This window comes from Chaetodon auriga, chromosome 2 (genome assembly GCF_051107435.1).
Source record: "Chaetodon auriga isolate fChaAug3 chromosome 2, fChaAug3.hap1, whole genome shotgun sequence".
Taxonomy (NCBI): Eukaryota; Metazoa; Chordata; class Actinopteri; order Chaetodontiformes; family Chaetodontidae; genus Chaetodon; species Chaetodon auriga.
Genome location: NC_135075.1, coordinates 29885474 through 29903765, shown reverse-complemented (window position 1 = coordinate 29903765; position 18292 = coordinate 29885474). Strand labels below are relative to the sequence as shown.

The 18292-nt window shown below is 45.9% G+C and overlaps 1 protein-coding gene and 1 non-coding gene across 2 annotated transcripts; one reads left to right on the top strand and one right to left on the bottom strand.

Moving 5' to 3' along the window:
- Positions 1-354: 354 nt before the first annotated feature.
- On the bottom strand, positions 355-426 carry trnat-cgu (transfer RNA threonine (anticodon CGU)). The gene has a single exon. It is a non-coding gene; the product is annotated as a tRNA-Thr (tRNA).
- A 3085-nt stretch (positions 427-3511) lies between these two features.
- On the top strand, positions 3512-18039 carry uqcc1 (ubiquinol-cytochrome c reductase complex assembly factor 1). Its single transcript, XM_076746237.1, has 9 exons — positions 3512-3724; positions 4767-4874; positions 6548-6655; positions 9430-9502; positions 10186-10243; positions 10385-10493; positions 13547-13624; positions 14186-14299; positions 17064-18039. The coding sequence occupies exons 1-9, from the start codon at positions 3650-3652 to the stop codon at positions 17196-17198; spliced, it is 858 nt and encodes a 285-aa protein (XP_076602352.1). The 5' UTR covers positions 3512-3649; the 3' UTR covers positions 17199-18039.
- The last annotated feature ends 253 nt before the right edge of the window (positions 18040-18292 follow it).

The window sequence follows — 18292 nt, the reverse complement described above, 5'->3', positions numbered from 1 at the left end:
CACTTTCACATAATAAAAAAGATGAAGAGTTTAAAAATGTTCAAACAGTAATGACTGACAATGTCCTTACATGGATAAATAAAGTTATATTGAAGTGCTGGAGTTCAGGTCTACTAAAAGCTGAATATAGCAAACATTCCTGTGAGCATAAGTGGTTTCACTTTTCACTTTTCACTTTTGTGGTTTAACATTGATAAAATAACACTTTATTAATCCCTCATAGGGGAAATTTGGGAAATCCTAATTTATCTGTGGCTTACTGCATGCAGCCCAGCAGAGGCTAAATGAGTTGCATTTGAACTCACCACCTCAGGAACCACAATTAACTTAAAGCTCCAAGGTACTCATATTTCAAGGCATGGATGGGGGTCGAACCCATGATCTTTGGTTTACGAGACCAACGCCTTACCACTTGGCCACCACGCCCTTGCATTGTGATGTTTCAGTTCCTGCCCAGCTGCATATTTCTTATCCTTTGTCCATATGTGCCACGCATGGATGGAGAGACTGACAGATCTGGAAACAGTGACTCAGTGAAAAGCTACGTCACCACTGTGAAGCACCTCCACCTGCATGCCTGTATTTCAGCCTGTTTACCCCTGTGGGTTGATAAAGAAATGATGTTTCTTCCTACTGAATGCCGTGTCCTTGATCACTTGGTAGCTCCTCAAATGCACCAATCTTCTATCTCCAGGACGACGGTTTTAAGGCCAGTCGGTTGGTTAAATTTTGGCACGGTGGCTTAAAAACTGACCTCTAAAACACATGAAATGTGATTTGAATATGGAACAAACCCTTCCTGGGAGGGTTATCCAGATCAAGGTCACAGATGGGAAATGGTGTGCATGTGTGTGTGAGTGTGTGTGTCACTGCTGTGAACGCAGCATCTGACTGACTGCTGAGGAAATAGCAGTGGCTAGACCTGACGTTACCCCACTCAGCCGCGTCTCATAACTCACCGCTGAAGTATTATTGTAAGTGTTCGCGTTCAGCATCAATCTGAAGCCGCTGATTTCATTTCCTCACAGACGTTCAGGTCTCCACCAGCCTGCTGGTCCAGAAAACTCCACTTGACCTTTCAGTTTTCCCTTTCACACACTTTCATTTAGTTTCTCTCTCACACATTTTTTCTGTTTACCTCTTTCGGTCCTCTCTCGCTGGCTGTCACTGTGCCTCTCTCTCCCTCACACACAGATTTCTCCATCAATCATCATCCTTTAATCAGCAGTGATTGATTGTGTCCACAAGCTGTGACTCGGGACTCAAAGGGCTACACAGGCCAAATTAGAAGAACAGAAAATAATAACAGGAACATTTGCTGCGGCCTGCACTGGGTCCTCTTTCATGCATGCCAGGAAAGTTCATTTTGACATAATTTGAAAATGAGGGAAACCAGGTGAATTAGAGTAAATCAGAATATATTAGCTGCCCTCTGGACGCCAGTGAGTGTAAGAACAACAGAGTGCTGTGAAACCACACATCCACTTTCTGCCATTAACAAGTTTTGGACAATGAGTCCCAATCAGTATATGGCCTCATTCTAGTTGTGTGTGTGTGTGTGTGTGTGTGTGTGTGTGTGTGTGGGTTGAGAGTGACACCAATACGTTGTTACCTTTCATGATTGTGACCTCCGTAACCGTAACATGAAAAAAACGCTGACAATGCTAACATCAGCATGCTAACATGCTCGTAAAGGAAACGCTAACATGATGTTTAGCATGTTTAATGTACATCATCTGAGTTTAGCATGTCGACATGCTAACATGTGCTAATTAGCAGTAAATATGAAGAGCAGCTCGGGCTGATGGAATGACATTAAACACGGTTGACTGTCACTTTGCAGAGCAGATACCCTTGAATTTAAGGTCTTCAAATCTTAATGAATGATCTAATGATCTCACTAACGATCTATTCCTTAATGAATAGATCCACATGGTCAAAAACTGCTGTCAGTAACAGCCATGATGGCATCAAGGCATGCTGCCACGTCATCTGATGGATGTTATCCATGTGCATAGAAGACTAAAGCTGCAGCTTCGGTTCCACATGTGGACCTGAATGTTGAGACCACTGTTAGACTCGTGGGTGACTAACTGCCCTGAACAACTAAAGCCACCGAACACTGTTTACAGCAGTGAACATTTTAATGAAATATGACGGAAAATATTCAATTCTTGTTCAGTTTGGGTGCCACAGTACATTTTTGCCAGCGTTGTACATGACGGGACCAACACATTATTTTCTGAAATCTTTCATGCAGAAGTGTATTAGGCCTTTGGACTGCGACTGTTGGTCTGGGGGCTTTAGCAGGAAGCAGATGAATAGCTGGACGGCTTTGAGCAATCTGTGGAGGCAGCCATGCATGGCCCTGCTTACTCTGTGGCCCTGGAGTCATTCCATCACCTGGAGCCATAACTGAAGCTTTGTAATGTTAATATTTATGATGGATTCTGTCCCTTTGATAGGAGGGAAGAGACGAGAGAGTGTTTTATAATTAATTATAATCAAGACAACAAACAGTGATTACTCAAATATCCGTGTAATTACATGAAAGGCTCACTGGCAGTGATGACTGCACAGAGAGTTATCAGCCAGCTCTGCAGGTCTGCAGAGACTTTCAGCCTGTTTTGACTCACTGTTTCTGGTTTAGTGGCCAGAACATTTACTGTTTGGAAGTCTGCCGTCTGTCAGCGATTTGGCTTCTGGAGACAATGGCCGATGGTCCGTGATCCAAAGACATTGTCCAGTCCACACACCAGACCCAGTGGTCTGAGTTGGTGAAATCCTTCCCTCAGTTTTTCTATCAAGACCTCCTCCAGATATTTCCACCACATCCAGGAATCTCCTGGCGACGTCCAGGTGAAGCAGTGTAATTCAACAGCATAATTAATAACTATGGCAGGAAGTGTTTTCCATCAGATTTTCTGATCTGCTCTGTTCTGCTTCCTCTCTGGTTCTTTTTGTACTGCCACCATCTCACTCACTTCTACTTTCTTGCTTAATTAAAAATCTTACTCAGGATGAAAATATACTTAAAGTACAAAAACTATTCATTTGGCAGAACAGCCCATATCAGAAAAATACATAAATATTACCTGGATTATGATCATTGGTAGATGAATGTGTATATCATAGTAAGCTTGCAGCTGTTAGGTGAAGAGCTAATTTAATTTAGTTTATATCCTGTTATATATCTTAATCCATCATCATATTTTGATATTCTGATTCTAAATAACTAGTAACTGATTTTATCAAATAAATTTAAAAGTAACATAATATGGAATGACTCAATTAAAGTACCTCAAAAAATGTATTCAAGCACAATACTTAAGATTTTGGTTCTTGGTTTAAAAAGGTTTTAACACTCTGTTAAAAATACGTTTTGTCCACAATTCAACACAGAAGAAAAACAAAACAAATTTTAATTACTAATAATTCATAATTTCTCTGTGTACGCGCGGACCTTTGGTTTGCGGAACCTTCTTTTGTGACCGGACAGGATTCCCTGTCGGACAGATTCCGTTGACATTGCTGAGGAGGAGGAGGTGGGGACAGGACTGGTGTTACCCAACCTGAAGGTTTTATTGAAGGGAGCCTCAGTTCGGTGGCAGCCCGCTTCTCGGCCGTAACATCGGGACACGGGGGAGTCATGTACCGGCGGCCGCTGCAGTCCGCCGTCAGAAACGTTTTTAACGCGACAGCGTCCAGAGGCGCCCGCGCGAAGGTAACAACATCACAGCTAACGTTAGCTTAGCCGGCTAATAGGATTTAAGCTAAGTTGACTAACACGCCACATTACACACACAAGAGCTAACGGTGGTCATGAACACACAGCGTGTGGAGATGATAACACAAACCAAAGTACGACAGATTTAAAGACTACGTTTGTGAAGAGTGAGTGTGTTTAGGATATCATCAAATCACAACAGCATCCGCTCACCGCGCTGTGAGTTACTTAAGTGGGCTGTCAGCTGCTCCGTGCAGGTGAACCGTTAACGACACACAAAGACTCACGAATCCGCTGAACGAGTTCTCCTCCAGCCTCAACCAAAAACCTGGAAACATGGTCCAAAACAGTTTGAACTCACAGCGTTGACCAGAATTCACAATGAGACACAGAAACCAGGTGTTTTTGGGCCTTTTCTTCTCTGTTAAAGGATTAAATAACTTTCAGTAGAAACCCAAAGACATTCAATCCACAACCATAAAGCCGAGAAAAGGAGAAAGTCCTCACATGCAGCTCAGTGAAAACTGACCCAGTGATTCAAATGAAAACAGACTCTGGATGTTTGTTTTACGGTCAGTGTTCGTCTTCATGTTCAAACATGAGCTATGTGCCATTTTAGCCTGAATTTACTTCATGATGTATCAGCAGTTACTGACTGATTTTCTGTCCATCAGCTTATTGATTAATCCTCTAATTGTTGCAGCTCTGTTGCCAAACCCTGATTACAGTGTATTAGTCTTGAAACACAAACTGTTGTATGTAAATTATGTTTTTTACACGTGGGAGTAAATACTGAATGTGACTGATCTCCTTTGACTTTAGGCCGTACCCTCCAACAGCCCCACAGTTTAAGACTGCCTTTAACCCTCAAACCAGTCTGATACCGTATGAAACAGTATTTATCGAGACAGGACGGCGTCAGAGCCACACAGATATCTGCTCGCTCGCTTGCCTTCGTTGTGATTTCAGTGTCTTTATCTCCTCATGTCCTCCTGAGCGCCTCATTCTCTAAACGCCTCATCTCTCGGTCTCCATCCAGGTTTTGGATCAAGAAGCCTGTTTTGCCAGAGCTTTAGCAGCTTGCCAACTGGCCAGAGTGTCCTCTCCCAGTTTAACGCCATGTCGAACAGTGCACGTGAGCTCACAGGTAACATGACACGCACACGCACGCACACACACACACACACACGCACACACACAGATTTTAAAAACATGGATGTGGGTCTTCAGTAGTGGTTTAATTGAATGTGTGATACCTTTATTCTCCACACATGTAAGTGTGTGTTGACGAGTGTACGTGTATGACCATAACCAAACCTTTACAGCGTGAGGACGGTCGTTTTGTGTCGTCTCATTCTTCGGCTCCCCTCATGTGAAATGAAGAGCTGAGTATTCGTTTGAAGGTTTCAGGTTTAAAGGTGTTTGAGGATGTTCATGTTATTAAATGGAGTCCTTGTTCTAAATATACCTCCATTTCCCACAACCATTCAGGCCATTGAATGCATCCTCTGCAGCTCTCTCTGTTTTTGTTATCCCTACGTTGCGTATTCCAGTGGCAGCTTCACAATAAAAGCTCCCAGCTGACGACTGGAAAACTGTTCATGTGAAGCAGCAAAAGCAGGAACTGTTTGGTTTGTGAATAAGATGTGGTCATAGTGAAATCAGGCTGTTGTCTGGCCACAGAGGTTCAGCGACAGATGATAAAAGCACAGTCACGCATGTGTTATCAGACACGGCTTTGGTTGGGGGGGGGGTGTCACCTGTCCATGTGGGCGTGCTGCTCCAGTAGGTTGTTTGCATATGATGTCACTCTTTTGTTGTGATATGAAGTCATTTCCTGCATAGGAAGGAACACACTCTCAAAATGCTGATGTGTTGCGTCGCTTGCGGTCGCTCAGATCGATCAAATCGAGACACCACGAGGAGTTTTTATCAAGTACCAAAAGTTGTTGTTCATAAGGATGAAAAATGAAGAAATTGGCCCAAAAAAAGCTGGAAAAACACTTTCTGCCCTCCATCTAAATTTAACGCCATGTGACTGCAAACAACCTATTGGAGACGTTTAATTTCGAGTTCTGTTTTCCGACACGAGTACAAATACAAAATAAAACAAGTTTAGCAAAGTCATTCGTGGTATTTGAGAACTCAGAACATTTAGAAAATCTTAATACTGAAGAATTTCTAATTGAAAATTGGTGAATGCCACAAATCCTCTTGAATCACGAATACTTGGCAGTTTGGAGTGGATCTTACATGAGGAGTCACTCTGGTGAGACTTGAACTGTCATTTAGTCTAAAGTGTCTGACTGTCTCCATTTCTTCAGCAGTTAGCATCATCGCCAACTAAGAAAACATGTAATGGCACAACTTCAGCTGGAAAACGCAGCTGCAGGCATTTTAAAGTAAAACCTGGTGAGGCGGTGCTGAAGGGTAACCGGGGTCGTGGTGGTTCTAATAAAGCTGTCAGGGATGAAAACAACAAGCAGCTTAGAATAGGTCAGTATATTAATTTACTCAACAGCTGCACTCGCCCAGTAAAGGCCATGTTCCCCAGGTGTGTGCCGTCACACTGAGGCCGTGTGTGCTGCTGATTTAATGAGGGTTATGCAGTGAATACACAGGGAGTATTAAGCCACTTTAAGGAGTTTCTCCTTCTGCTGTGTCATCACTCATCTTTGACTTTTCCACGCTCTTCTCTTCCACTCTTTCACTCTCTCTTCTACTCTCACACTCGGCTTTTCCCTCTTAACCCCCTGTCACCTCCTCTTTCACCTCCTCTTTCACGCTCCCCTCACCGTTTTTCTGTGTCTCGTCCGTCAGCTGTGCAGCGTGAAGGAGACGCCCCAGCACACGGAGGAGGAAGTCGGGGCCTTCACGAAGCTCATTGAGGCCATGGGCTTCACTGGACCTCTCAAGTACAACAAATGGGTGAGTGATGGTGGGGAGGGGGAGGCTAACGTGGAGGACAAGTATGGAGGCTGAAGAAGAGGTGACTGTGGGATTAAAGGCAGCAAATGAAAAATCAGCCTCAGAAAACTTCTTAATAAACACAATATGAAAGACAGTGAGTGTTTGATCCGAGAAGCAGCAGAGAGACGGAGATAAAGGTGCGTCAGGAAGGTGTGATAGTGGTTATTTATAAGTTCTTCAGTGATTCCCAGCAGCAGATGTCTGGTGTTCGTTCGCCACCCTCGTTAATGTGACATATATATGGCTGAAGTATAAATCGGACTCACGCTATTCGAGGTTGGCTCAGGCTCAGTGTCTCTCTGACACGCTGTCTCGATGGCGTTGCATATTTCGCTTTCAGCTGCTCATGAAAACCGTCGTCAGGCCGCACGTCCTCGCAAATGGACGCAGCAGCTGTGAGACGCGTCGCTCTTTGAGAGCTGCGCTTCTGTTTTCACATGGTTGGCGGGCGACATGTGGAACATTAGCATTAGCACAGGGGTCACTGCCGTGTGTCTTCTGTCGGTGCCTTCATCGCGTTTCTGGAGTGTTTTATCCTCTGATGTTATTGTTTGTCTTGGCCGCCTGCCATTATCTGCCCGCCGGTAGCACTGTTTCAATGTCCAGGAAGGAGACGGTGACGCAGACGTACCACGAGATTTTCAATATAAACGCTTTCCACAATGCATCGACGATATTGGATCATTGATCGTGGAATTGATGCGTCGATCCAGAGCGATGGAACAGTCAGGTGTGTGTGTCGCGTTTTCGGCACGGCGACAACGAACCAGGACACAGTTTGAACAGGAAGTGATGAGGAGAAGTCCACCTTCCAACATTTGATCATCATCATCCTGTTCAGAATCCTTTTCCAATGCAAAATGGACCAATAGTGTGTAAACCCATTTCTAATCAAAGACGCCATTGCATCCCAGAGAGCTTTGCAACTTGTTTGCGACTCGGGCATCAATAAAAATCTGTTTATCGGATCAATAATGTGATTGGTGTGCAGTGTAAAAATGTTCTGTGGTTTGGGTTTCTGGGTCATGCCTCTGTCTGAGGTGACGTTAGTGTGTGTGTGTGTGTGTGTGTGTGTGTGTGTGTGTGTGTGTGTGTGTGAGAGTGAGTTTGACCTTCACAGTATTCAGTGACACTGAGAGATGGTTCATGCTAACGTCAGACTAGCAGCTTTAACAGAGCAGGACAGCCTGAAAACACACTTCACCTCCTTCAGGTGGAAATCCAGTTTACTGGTTGAAGTTCAGTGTTTAAGGATTCTCTGTACTGGTAAATTTAGCACAACAGCATTTGAGCGTCCTCGGGACATGTGCTCACCTGCGCAGGTGTTTTCATTAGCTGGACTCAGGTGGAGTAAACAGATGGTGCTGCGCTCACAGTAAAACCAGTTTGACTGAAGTCTGTTGTTGAGGGACTGAGGTGAGGTTTTACTGTGTGTTTACCGTCTGACAGCCATGAAGCTGCAGCGCTGTGTGTGCTGAGCTCTGATCTGCCAGCAGGTTTCATCTCACGTCCTCCAGTGAAGCCTGAACGTTTGGCAGCATCTTTTGCAGTGTTTAGTATTTTGAGATGCCGTTCATCGACGAGCACCAGCAGAAGTCAGAGCTCTGCAGTTTGACGTGAAGGCGTTACTTCGTCTTGGGTTACGTGACGACGGTCACATACAGATGTAAACCATCCCATAATCACTGTGAAGAAGGTTTTATGTCGAGGAGCAAAAGCTTAATTCATTTCAGTCTGCTTTTTGTTGCTTCGCTTGCGTCACAGCCTTGTAGTGAGTGTTTCTTCCAGGAATTCACACACCAGTGAAGCATCGACCTTTACGGCCTCAGCGAGGTTCGGTTCTGTGGGAGGTTTTGGCCAGACGGGGAAAGAGGTGGCGTGTGTGCGCAGGAATGTGTGTCGTTCTGTTGGACTTCATGCCGGCTTGGCACCGCCGGCCTGAGCGCTTCCACGCCTCTGACCTCACGTCCTGCTGCCTCAGGGGTCTGTCGTTTCCTCCGTGCAGTTGTACTTCGTGTAGGGTGTTTGTGGCGGGCCTGAACGAGCTCGCAGCCATCAGCCTTTCAGACGTGATCGCATGAAGAACAAGTGTTCTCCATCTCTTCGCCTGTGTGAAGCGGTTTGTGTTCATTTCACGAGGACAGGCTCGTTCATTTGAATAATGTCGTTGTATTTTTAGCTCGCTGCTCTTCACTGGCAGCAGCTGTACTCGAGTACATAAACACAGTTTAACAAGATATTCTTATGAATTTCAAGCTTCAGCTCTGTGCGGCCTGGAGGAGTCTGGTACTCGTCCCGTTCGGACGGATTTCCACACATCCTGGCCCGCGTTGGGCCAATCACAACCGTTTATCTGATATGTGAAAACGGCGTGTAGAGGCAGAATATTTTCACTTCTAACTCTGTGAATCAAGTGTTTATGGTGACCAAAGCAGAGCTGCTGATTGGTGGAACAGTGAAACTGTTTTCTGTCAGTGGAGTCTGGTGGTTTGAGCAGAGCAACATAACGGCTGTTTGTGGTGTAACAGAAACAGGGATCTGTAGGAATCCTCTCCATGATGTTGTCGGACACTTAAAATAGCGATCTGAGGCAGCTCCGCCTCCTCTACACATCCACTTACTTCTCAATCATGGACCCTGAATTCAATGTACAATTAATATGGCTTGATAGCTGCAGTGCATCTATTAAAGATGCTTAAAGTCCTGATTTTTTTTGTCTTTTGTCTTCACAGAAAATCAAGATTGCTGCCTTGCGCATGTACACGTGCTGCGTAGAGAGAGTCAACTACGACGATTTCTTTGAAAGTAAGTGCGGAGCAGCTCAGAGGCTGCAGATCAGGAGAAAACCTTCAACAGTGCACAGAGAAAAAGTCAGAAAGCAGACAGAGAAGAAGAAATGACGCCGCTGTTTCCACACGCTGAGTGGACGAGAGGAGGACACAGATAAATGGACAGATAGTGAGACAGAGAGCTTGATTGATAACTTTATCGTTCCCACAGAGTTTACAGCAGCCAAGTCACATAAATGAAAAACTGTGAGGTACCTGAGAAACAGATACTGTCCAATGACAGAGCCAGATCACACACAGGATCTAATACGGACTTAAACGTCTCGTAAAATCAGTGTCGTGTCTCTTTGAAGACGTAATACGTTACTGTTTTACATATGAACATAAAGTACTGTGTGCATGCTGAGGGGAGGCACACACACACACATTCACACATGAGTCCTGATCCAAACGCTCAACATGAAGATGTTGTGCTGCGTTCAGGGACACCGTCAGACTGTCCACATACCAGCCCGCTAACATTACTCACAGGAAATATCTTTCAGTTCATTTTCTGTCTGTGGACAAATCAGTTCATGGACGGACAGCTGCAGCTCTAAAGATACTGTATATGTCTGCCACACACACACACACACACACACATACAGATATACACATGTGCATGTGAGTGAGTGTGTGTTAACGCTGTGTTTGTTCCAGAGTGCTCCCTCCCTGACACACTCAACTCTTGGTTCTTGGTAGCGCAGCTGCATGTGTGGTGAGTCTCACACACACACACACACACACACACACACACACACAGGCTGTTTTTCCTTATCGTTTCTTTCTTCCCTGCCGTCTCCTGATCAGTTTTCTCTGTCTCTCTCTGTCCGTCTCTTTGCTTGGCGTCCTCTGTCAGGATGTGTTTGGTCCGGATGCGTCAGGAGGGTCGAACAGGAAAGTACATGTGCCGTTACATCGTCCACTCCATGTGGGAGGATGTGGAGCAGAGGAGCAAAATCATGGGGGTAAGAAGTGTGTGTGTGTGTGTGTGAGTGTGTGTGTGTGAGTGTGAGTGTGAGTGTGAGTGTGTGTGTGTGTGTGTGTTAATGTGTGTGTAGAGCTTCTAACCATCTGGATTAAAGCCACAGTATCACATAACAGAGTTTCCACACATGCTGCACATACATCACACGCTGCGGGTGTGAAGCGTGCTGCGCAGCGTGTCTGTGATCACACACAGCGTCAGTGGTATTGAATACACTCCCCTCAGCCTGCTGCCTGTGCACCAGCGATATCATGTGACAGCAGCTCCGTGACGTGCAGCGGCGTGGAAGCACAGCTGAGCCCTCAGTGTCTGCAGGGAGATCAATGGATAGACTTTATTTATGCCCGCGGGGGGCGATTTGCATATCGCAGCCACACGGCACAGAGACAGTGCAGAAGCAAACGTCAGACATGTAAATCCTTTTCAGGGTCTTTTGAGATATAACGTGGTGACAGAAGGTGACTGGTTCGTCTGTAACACAACGTTTTTTCTTGAAAGTCACATCAAGCTGAACGAAGTAAAGCCACAGCTAACGTTTGCTTTCATTAATCTGATGTTTGTCTCACACGATTGGTTGATTGTTTTGCCTTTGAAACATCAGGAAACGGTGAAAAATGATGAAAGTGACGTCTTCAGATGTTCAGACCAACAGTCCAAAACCCAAAGAGACTCAGTTTACTGTGATCTGTGTGTGATTGGTTGTGTTTGTACAGATTACAGGTGTCTGTGAAGTAAACGTGTGACTGCAGCAGCTCTGCCCGACAACAACTAAAAGTCACCCTGTTGAATAAATATTCATTATTTCGCAAACATTTCCGCTTTGGCCCGCTGCAGCAGCGCATTAAGTTTTATCCGTGCCATTGCATGCGACATGGGATGCAGGTTTTGTTTATTTAAAGTTTGACATCAGCATAATTGTGCCAACACTTCTCAAGCAGAAAGCAAAGCCAGATCCCCGGAGAGCGAGGCTGGCCGCGGCCGCCGTGGCCTCAGAGTCGTTCCTCTATTCTCTGTCAGTGGAGCAGCTCCAGGAAGTGTCGCTCATTGACATCACGCACTGCAGCCTCGGCTTGGCGCTCGTGTAGCTCCAAGGCTTTGTGCTGGACTCGGCTCTTAAAGTCCGGGTGGGAGAACAGACTGCAGGGACTCGTCTGACTTTACTGTCACTAAACACTGGATGCGCTTCACCGTCAGAGACGACGTACATTCAGAGAAATAAGGGTCAAAATGTGAATCGATCTTTCGACACAGCGTATCGGCCTCCTTTTGGCCTCGTGAGTGATGCTGACGTGATGTCACGGAGCGTCTTTTCTCTCGCTGAGCGTCACGTTAACCAGACAGCAGCCGGCTGGCTCACTGTGGCCTTTTCAGCAAGCGATGGAGAAGTTTGTCTTTGAAAGAGCGAAACATAAAGATGATCATGTTTTAATGTCTCAGTATTAAAACGAGCTGTGTCAAACACACCTGTCCTCCTGCTTGTGCCGGCGAGTTGATGAAAAGTGCGTCTGTTAGAGATATGAAGAGTCGATTCGCTGCGCGCTTCAATTACAGACGTACGTTTTAATCTTTGGGTTTGACTTGCAGGAGTCATTCAAAGTCCTGAGATTCAGGCACCTACGTACACGTACATTTACTTCCACGAGACGCTCAGCGGCGGCTGAATGCAAGTCAAACCCGTGTAGCCCGATGCTAACGGAGCGGGAAGGCTGAGCTGGAGCCGAAGGCTTCACGTATACGAGCTCTTTAGCTCCACTCGCTTTGCTTTGTTGACAGAAAGAGGTCAGAGATGAGAAATTACAGTGTGGTTTGTGAGGTCACTGCTGGTGTGTGTGTGTGCATGCATTGGGTGTAGCTGTGTGTGTGTGTGTGTGTTTTCACAGCTGCATATGTGACCTTTTGTCAGCATGTGTACGTACTCTTACACAGTATATCCCCATGAGCTGGCACACGGCTTCACACGTGACTGCGAATTAAGAAATCTTCATCAGTTTGACCTCAAGGCAAACTTTAAGTCAAACTCTGATTTCTGTCTGAAATTCAACCTGAACACCTGGCGACAGCACAAAGCAGCCGTCCGTCTATCTGCAGAGAGCGATCAGCAGTGCGAACAAAAGCTGAGAAATCACCGATCACGTGTCAACAGCTGGATGTTGGACAGAAAATCTAAAAAATCAAATGAATTAAAAAAAACTTGGGAAAGAGGGAAAAGAAAATAATGAAAATGAATAAATGGAAAAGAAGAAAAATATAAATAAGAGCGAGAGAAAAAGGTAAAGCTAATAAAAAGAGGCTGACCTCTGACCTCCTTTTAGTGTGTGTGTGTGTGTGTGTGTGTGTGTGTGTGAGAGTCAAAGCGTAGCAGCCAGCACAGCGTTCCTCATCCAGCTCTTCATCAGCAGCAGCTCATGTATTTTCACAGCGCGGCGTCAGGACCAGTGATTGGACGTGCTCTCAGGTTTCGTGCTAATTGTTGGGAAGAAGCAGTAAAAACATTCAGAATTGCTGCTGCGGCCGCCTGAAACGAACAAACTCACACTCTGCAGCGACTTTTGGGCCGCTGCCGCGTCTCCGCTTCACCCTGAAGACAGACATTACAGCGGGTTCAGCCTTACGGACGACCCTGTGGGTTAATCCAGACTGAAATATCAGAGAGAATAACGACTGTGAGATGATTCACCGCCAGACGCTCGTGTTCCCCTCAGCATGAATAACTGTGGCTTTCATCATCAGTTCGTGATTTAGAGTTTTCACTACTTTGGTTTATGATGAAATACCTGCAGAACTAACGGCATTCCCATCAGCCTCAGCTGCACCATTAGTGCTAATTAGCAAACGCTAGCAAGCTAAAGCGCTCGACTAGGATCATGAGCGTGGTAAACCTTGTGGCTGATGTTAGCGTTTAGCTCGCAGAGCTGCTGGCGTGGCTGTAAACTCGGAGGTGATGGAGGGAAATGGCAGCCTGAGAGGTGGCTGACGCCGCCGTGGACGAGATTCATTTAACGTGTTCCTGCTGCGCCTCTCTTTGATTGACAGGTTGATGCCAGCCATAGAAAGGAGGCCATGAAAGTGATGACGGAGACGTTCTACGCAGCCTTGTTTGGATATGATGAGGTGAGACACGCGACCCCTTCAGCTCAGGTGACCTCTGACCTCTAACCTGTTCACTGACTCTTGTTGTTCTGTGTGTCGTCTCTCTACAGTTAATATCTAATGACCGATTTAATTTGTCCCTGACTTTGTCTCAACACGTCGGTCGATGAAGCAGAACTAGTTTTTCTCGTAACGAGTGTCGAGTGACGCGTCTCTTCCTCTTCGTCCTCTTTTCAGCTGACAAATAAGAAACCTTCATCCCAGTCAGCTTTCAGCCTGTTAAAGCCGCGTCCAGCCTCCCGCTGTGGTCGCCCTCGCTGTGTGCGAACGGTGGAGTTTTCTACTGTCAGGGTGTAAAATGGTGCTTCAACCAGCGTTCACCTCATTTTCCGGGGGGTCGGACGGGATTTTAAGAGTTGAAGTGCAGCGACATAAGCATCATGGAAACGAGCTGCAAACGTGTGAATACATGTAGAACAGGAAGGGTGTTAATGATGATTCAGGGTCAGTGAATGTGTGTGTGTGTGTGTGTGTGTGTGTGTGTGTGTGTGTGTGTGTGTGTGTGTGTGTGTGTGTCTGCAGGGAATCCTGTCTGATGACTGCGTGCTGGCTGCAGCTCTGTGGAGGAACCTGTTCAACCGAGAGTGTGAAGACCCCCAGCAGCTCGAGCTCATGGTGGAGTACGTACGCAAACAGGTGTGTTGGACTCTGTGGACACACCTGTACTTCATTTGTCCTTCTGTGCTGTGTACAAATACGCATCACCTGTTCTCCTCCAGAAACGTCATTTAAACTAAAACTAGAAGTGCTGCCAACACACTGATGCATCCGTGCTATCGATCAGTAATGTCAGAAACGGAGTGAGTACTTTTGATATTTGAAGTATCATCAGCAGGAAGTACTTTTGATATTTGAAGTATCATCAGCAGGAATATCATCAGCAGGAAGTACTTTTGATATTTGAAGTATCATCAGCAGGAAGTACTTTTGATATGTGAAGTATCATCAGCAGGAAGTACTTTTGATATTTGAAGTATCATCAGCAGGTAGTACTTTTGATATTTGAAGTATCATCAGCAGGTAGTACTTTTGATATGTGAAGTATCATCAGCAGGAAGTACTTTTGATATTTGAAGTATCATCAGCAGGTAGTACTTTTGATATTTGAAGTATCATCAGCAGGTAGTACTTTTACTTAAAGCTGGAGTTCAGGACTTTTACACATAAATGAGCAAACGCTCCATTAAAACGTCGGCGAACGAGTTCAAACAATACTGATTGATCCTGTCACACTAGGATGTGATGCTCGTGATGCGTCTGTCGCTGGCCGGCAGTGATTGGTTAACCAGAGCTGAAATAACTGCAGCATCAGATCAGCCACAGCGGCTCAGAGGAAGGTGGAGGCTGAGCGTCACAAGCCAGTCGACTGTGTTTGTGTGATTACTGTCGCTGCCAGAGGGGGGAGACAAACGCTCTGCAGGTTTAAGGAGGATTTGGAATGCAGGACTTGTACGCGTTAAGCGTATTTTTACTCTGTTCTGTTGGTACTTTGACTTGTTCCAGCTGTGCGCCTGCTTGGATGAATTAAGTCCAGTCCTGGTGAACATTAAACCAAATGTTAGCTGTCACAATCTGGAGGATTTGCCCGCCGATACAACCCGACTCCCTCTGTTCTCCCCATTTCCTCCTCCCCCTCCCTCAATGAGTGCTTTCCCTCACCTCCTCTCTCCCCTCGCTGTATATTTTCTTTCCCTCCGTGAGATTGAAAACACTCTCCTGCTTTCAGAAACACCTGCAGGCCTCCATCTGCTGCCGGGGTCATGTGCTCCAGCACCTCCTCTCTGTTAGCTTCAGCTCCTCCACAGCTCTCTGTTCGTCTGTCCCCTTTAGCCTCACTGCTCCTTTTTACTGTTCACTCGTCTCGCAAACACGTCCACCTACTGCTGCATCTTCTAACACACACACACACACACACACACACACACACACACCCTCAAAGAGGCAGGTGTGTCAAAGGTCACGGCGGCAGCGTCCAACTCAATCAGCCAATTAAGTGTCCCGCGTGTTACGTCAGAAAACAAACAAATGACACACTCTGCTGGATGTGTAAGTGTGTGTATGTGTGCCTTTTGGTTATAAATGTCTCTCCTGACTCCCTCACTGTGACACACACACACACACACACACATCCAGGGAAAGTAAGAAAGTAAATAAGTTTGTCAGGTTAATGCCATCACGAGCGTGACACATAAACCTGCTGACTACATGAAACATGCCCGCACACACACACACACACACGCGCGCGCACACACACACGTCACAATTATTCACTAGAAGAGTAAAAACCCGGAGAAGCAGCCAGTTTTTCTGGGCATGTTTCCCGGTTATGGCGGCAGAACGACATTAAACTCACCTCCAGCGTTTCGTTTGTTGGCTGGGATTCATTTAGAGCAGCCGCTCGTTTGTTTGTTTGCTTTCTGCGCTCTGAACGAGGATTATAAATGATCTCCCCGCATTAATTACTCTGCTTTCAGTTTGTTCTGTTGAATCTGAGTCGTTTACCCTCCGACGTGTGGAAGTAACTGAAGGCTGAAGTAACTCGAAGACGCCGAATCGGCTTTTGTTGTCTGAGAAGCAGAAAGGGTTTGAGACGTGACGTGAGGCGATCAGCTGATCAGAGAGAGAGGGGAACGGTTTGATAGGATCTTAATCAGCATCAGAGTTTAATGAATCCAGGTGTTTTGCACCAAATCCAGAATGAAACGTGCACGTGACGTAATGCACGTCAGTGTAAATGTGTGTGTGATGAAGGAGTCTTAGTTCATGGCTGCCTTCAGTGAATAATGTCAGCCTGTCCTTGAACCTGCAGCAGCTGGTTCGCTTCAATTCATGAATTTCATCCAAGCAGTGATACAGCAGATAAGATTTGAGTCATTCATGTGGATGAAACAGTCAGATTTCAGCGTCTCCTGCACGAGCCGATCACGTCTGAATCAAGGACCGCTGGACTCGTCGTCAGCCTTTAACGGTGTATTTCGACATTTTCAGTAGATAAAACTGTAATATTTCTGTGTTGCTAATAAAGTTTTAGAAAAGGAAAAAGAAGCTGGTGCCACATGTTCGTCTGAAGAGATGTGACCAAACTATGGTGGCACCAGTTCAACCAGTGGAACTGATGGTGCTTATTCCTACATTTCCCAGAATGCCCTTTGACAGGCTTTCAAAAAAAGGGCAAAAAAGTCGTTGGTTTTGCAGGTTTGACTGTTGAACTTTAAAGTTTCGTCTTCCTGCTGAATCTCTCTGAAACAGAGTGAGGATGAGGAGGTCTTTCAGGACGAGGTGCATTTCAGAGCAGAACAGCCGCTCTGACCTTTGACCTCTGACCTTTGACCTCCTCTGTGAGCCTCAGCTGAAGCATTAACGTCGCTGTGGACGTCCTGTCCTGTCCTGTCCTGTGCAGATGCAGTACATCGACGCTCTGAACGGGGAGGACCTGCTGCTGACAGGGGAGGTGAAGTGGCGCCCTCTGGTGGAGGAGAACGCACAGAGCATCCTGAAGGTGGCCACGCCCACGTACAACGACGCCGGACTGTGAGACGAAGAGACGGACTCCAGTGTCCTCTAATCCAAAGTCCTCTTCTGACCTCTTCCCATCTTTGTGTCTCTTTTCCTTCATCCTTCCTGTCATCATGCAACATGTCCTCCTCCCACCTCCCGTTACTCCTCTCTGTGGTACCAGGAGGTGATTTTAACTTTAACATAGGGTTGCTGTAGCTTTCTCATCCCTCTTCTTCCTCCTCTTGAACACCTCTCCTCCTTTGCTTCCTCCTCTCTAATGATTTGTCCCTCTGTTTGTGGAGGAGCAGTAGAGGCGGGACAGACAGTCAGGGATTCATTTCAGCCAACCAGCCAGTCCTAAAACAAGAACCGCCATCTTCATCCTCCTCATCCTCCTCCTCCACTGTCCTGTCGGTTTGAGAGCCTCTGATGTTTCCTCTCTGCAAACTGTTGAACTGGCACAAGAGAACAAAACACTCTGTATTTATATTTTCTCGTTTTGTCCATGAATGCCACGCTGTATTTATAAAGTATTTTGTAATACCTCCGTGTTTACACTCTTCTCCCGCAGAGGTGTTAGCTAAGACTTCTGTCGCTGTTCCTTCACTGTGCTTTAAATAAAGGTTCACTTTGAATAGGTGATGTTAGGTCACATGAAAATAGTGCTTCTAGGAAACAAATGTCAGATGTCAGTGGGCTCACGGACCTCCTCTGCTCCTCAGAGGTCTGTCCTTAATCATCTCTGCTGCTGAATGTTCCTCTTTTCCCGTGAAGCTCTCAGACCCGAACAGGAAGCGACTCGGACGCCGTCACTGCGGTGAAAACAATGAGAAAGTTTTTAAAAAGTGAATAAATAAAATGTCTGGATATATAAAATCCTCGGAGCCTCGTTGTCTTTGTGTTTTTGGTGGACGCCCGTTAGCCTAGCATGCTAACGTCTACGTTCCAACTGAAAAACGATGAATGTCCTCAAAGGTTTCATGTTATTCAGAGACAGATGTTAAAATTTATTACTTATTCATCGACTTTCCAGGACATTGTAAAAACAAACCTGATGAAGGCCTCTTTCCGTCCTCCGTCAGAGTGAAGATGATTCACAGGCTGATGGAGGTGAACAGGTGGAGCTGATCC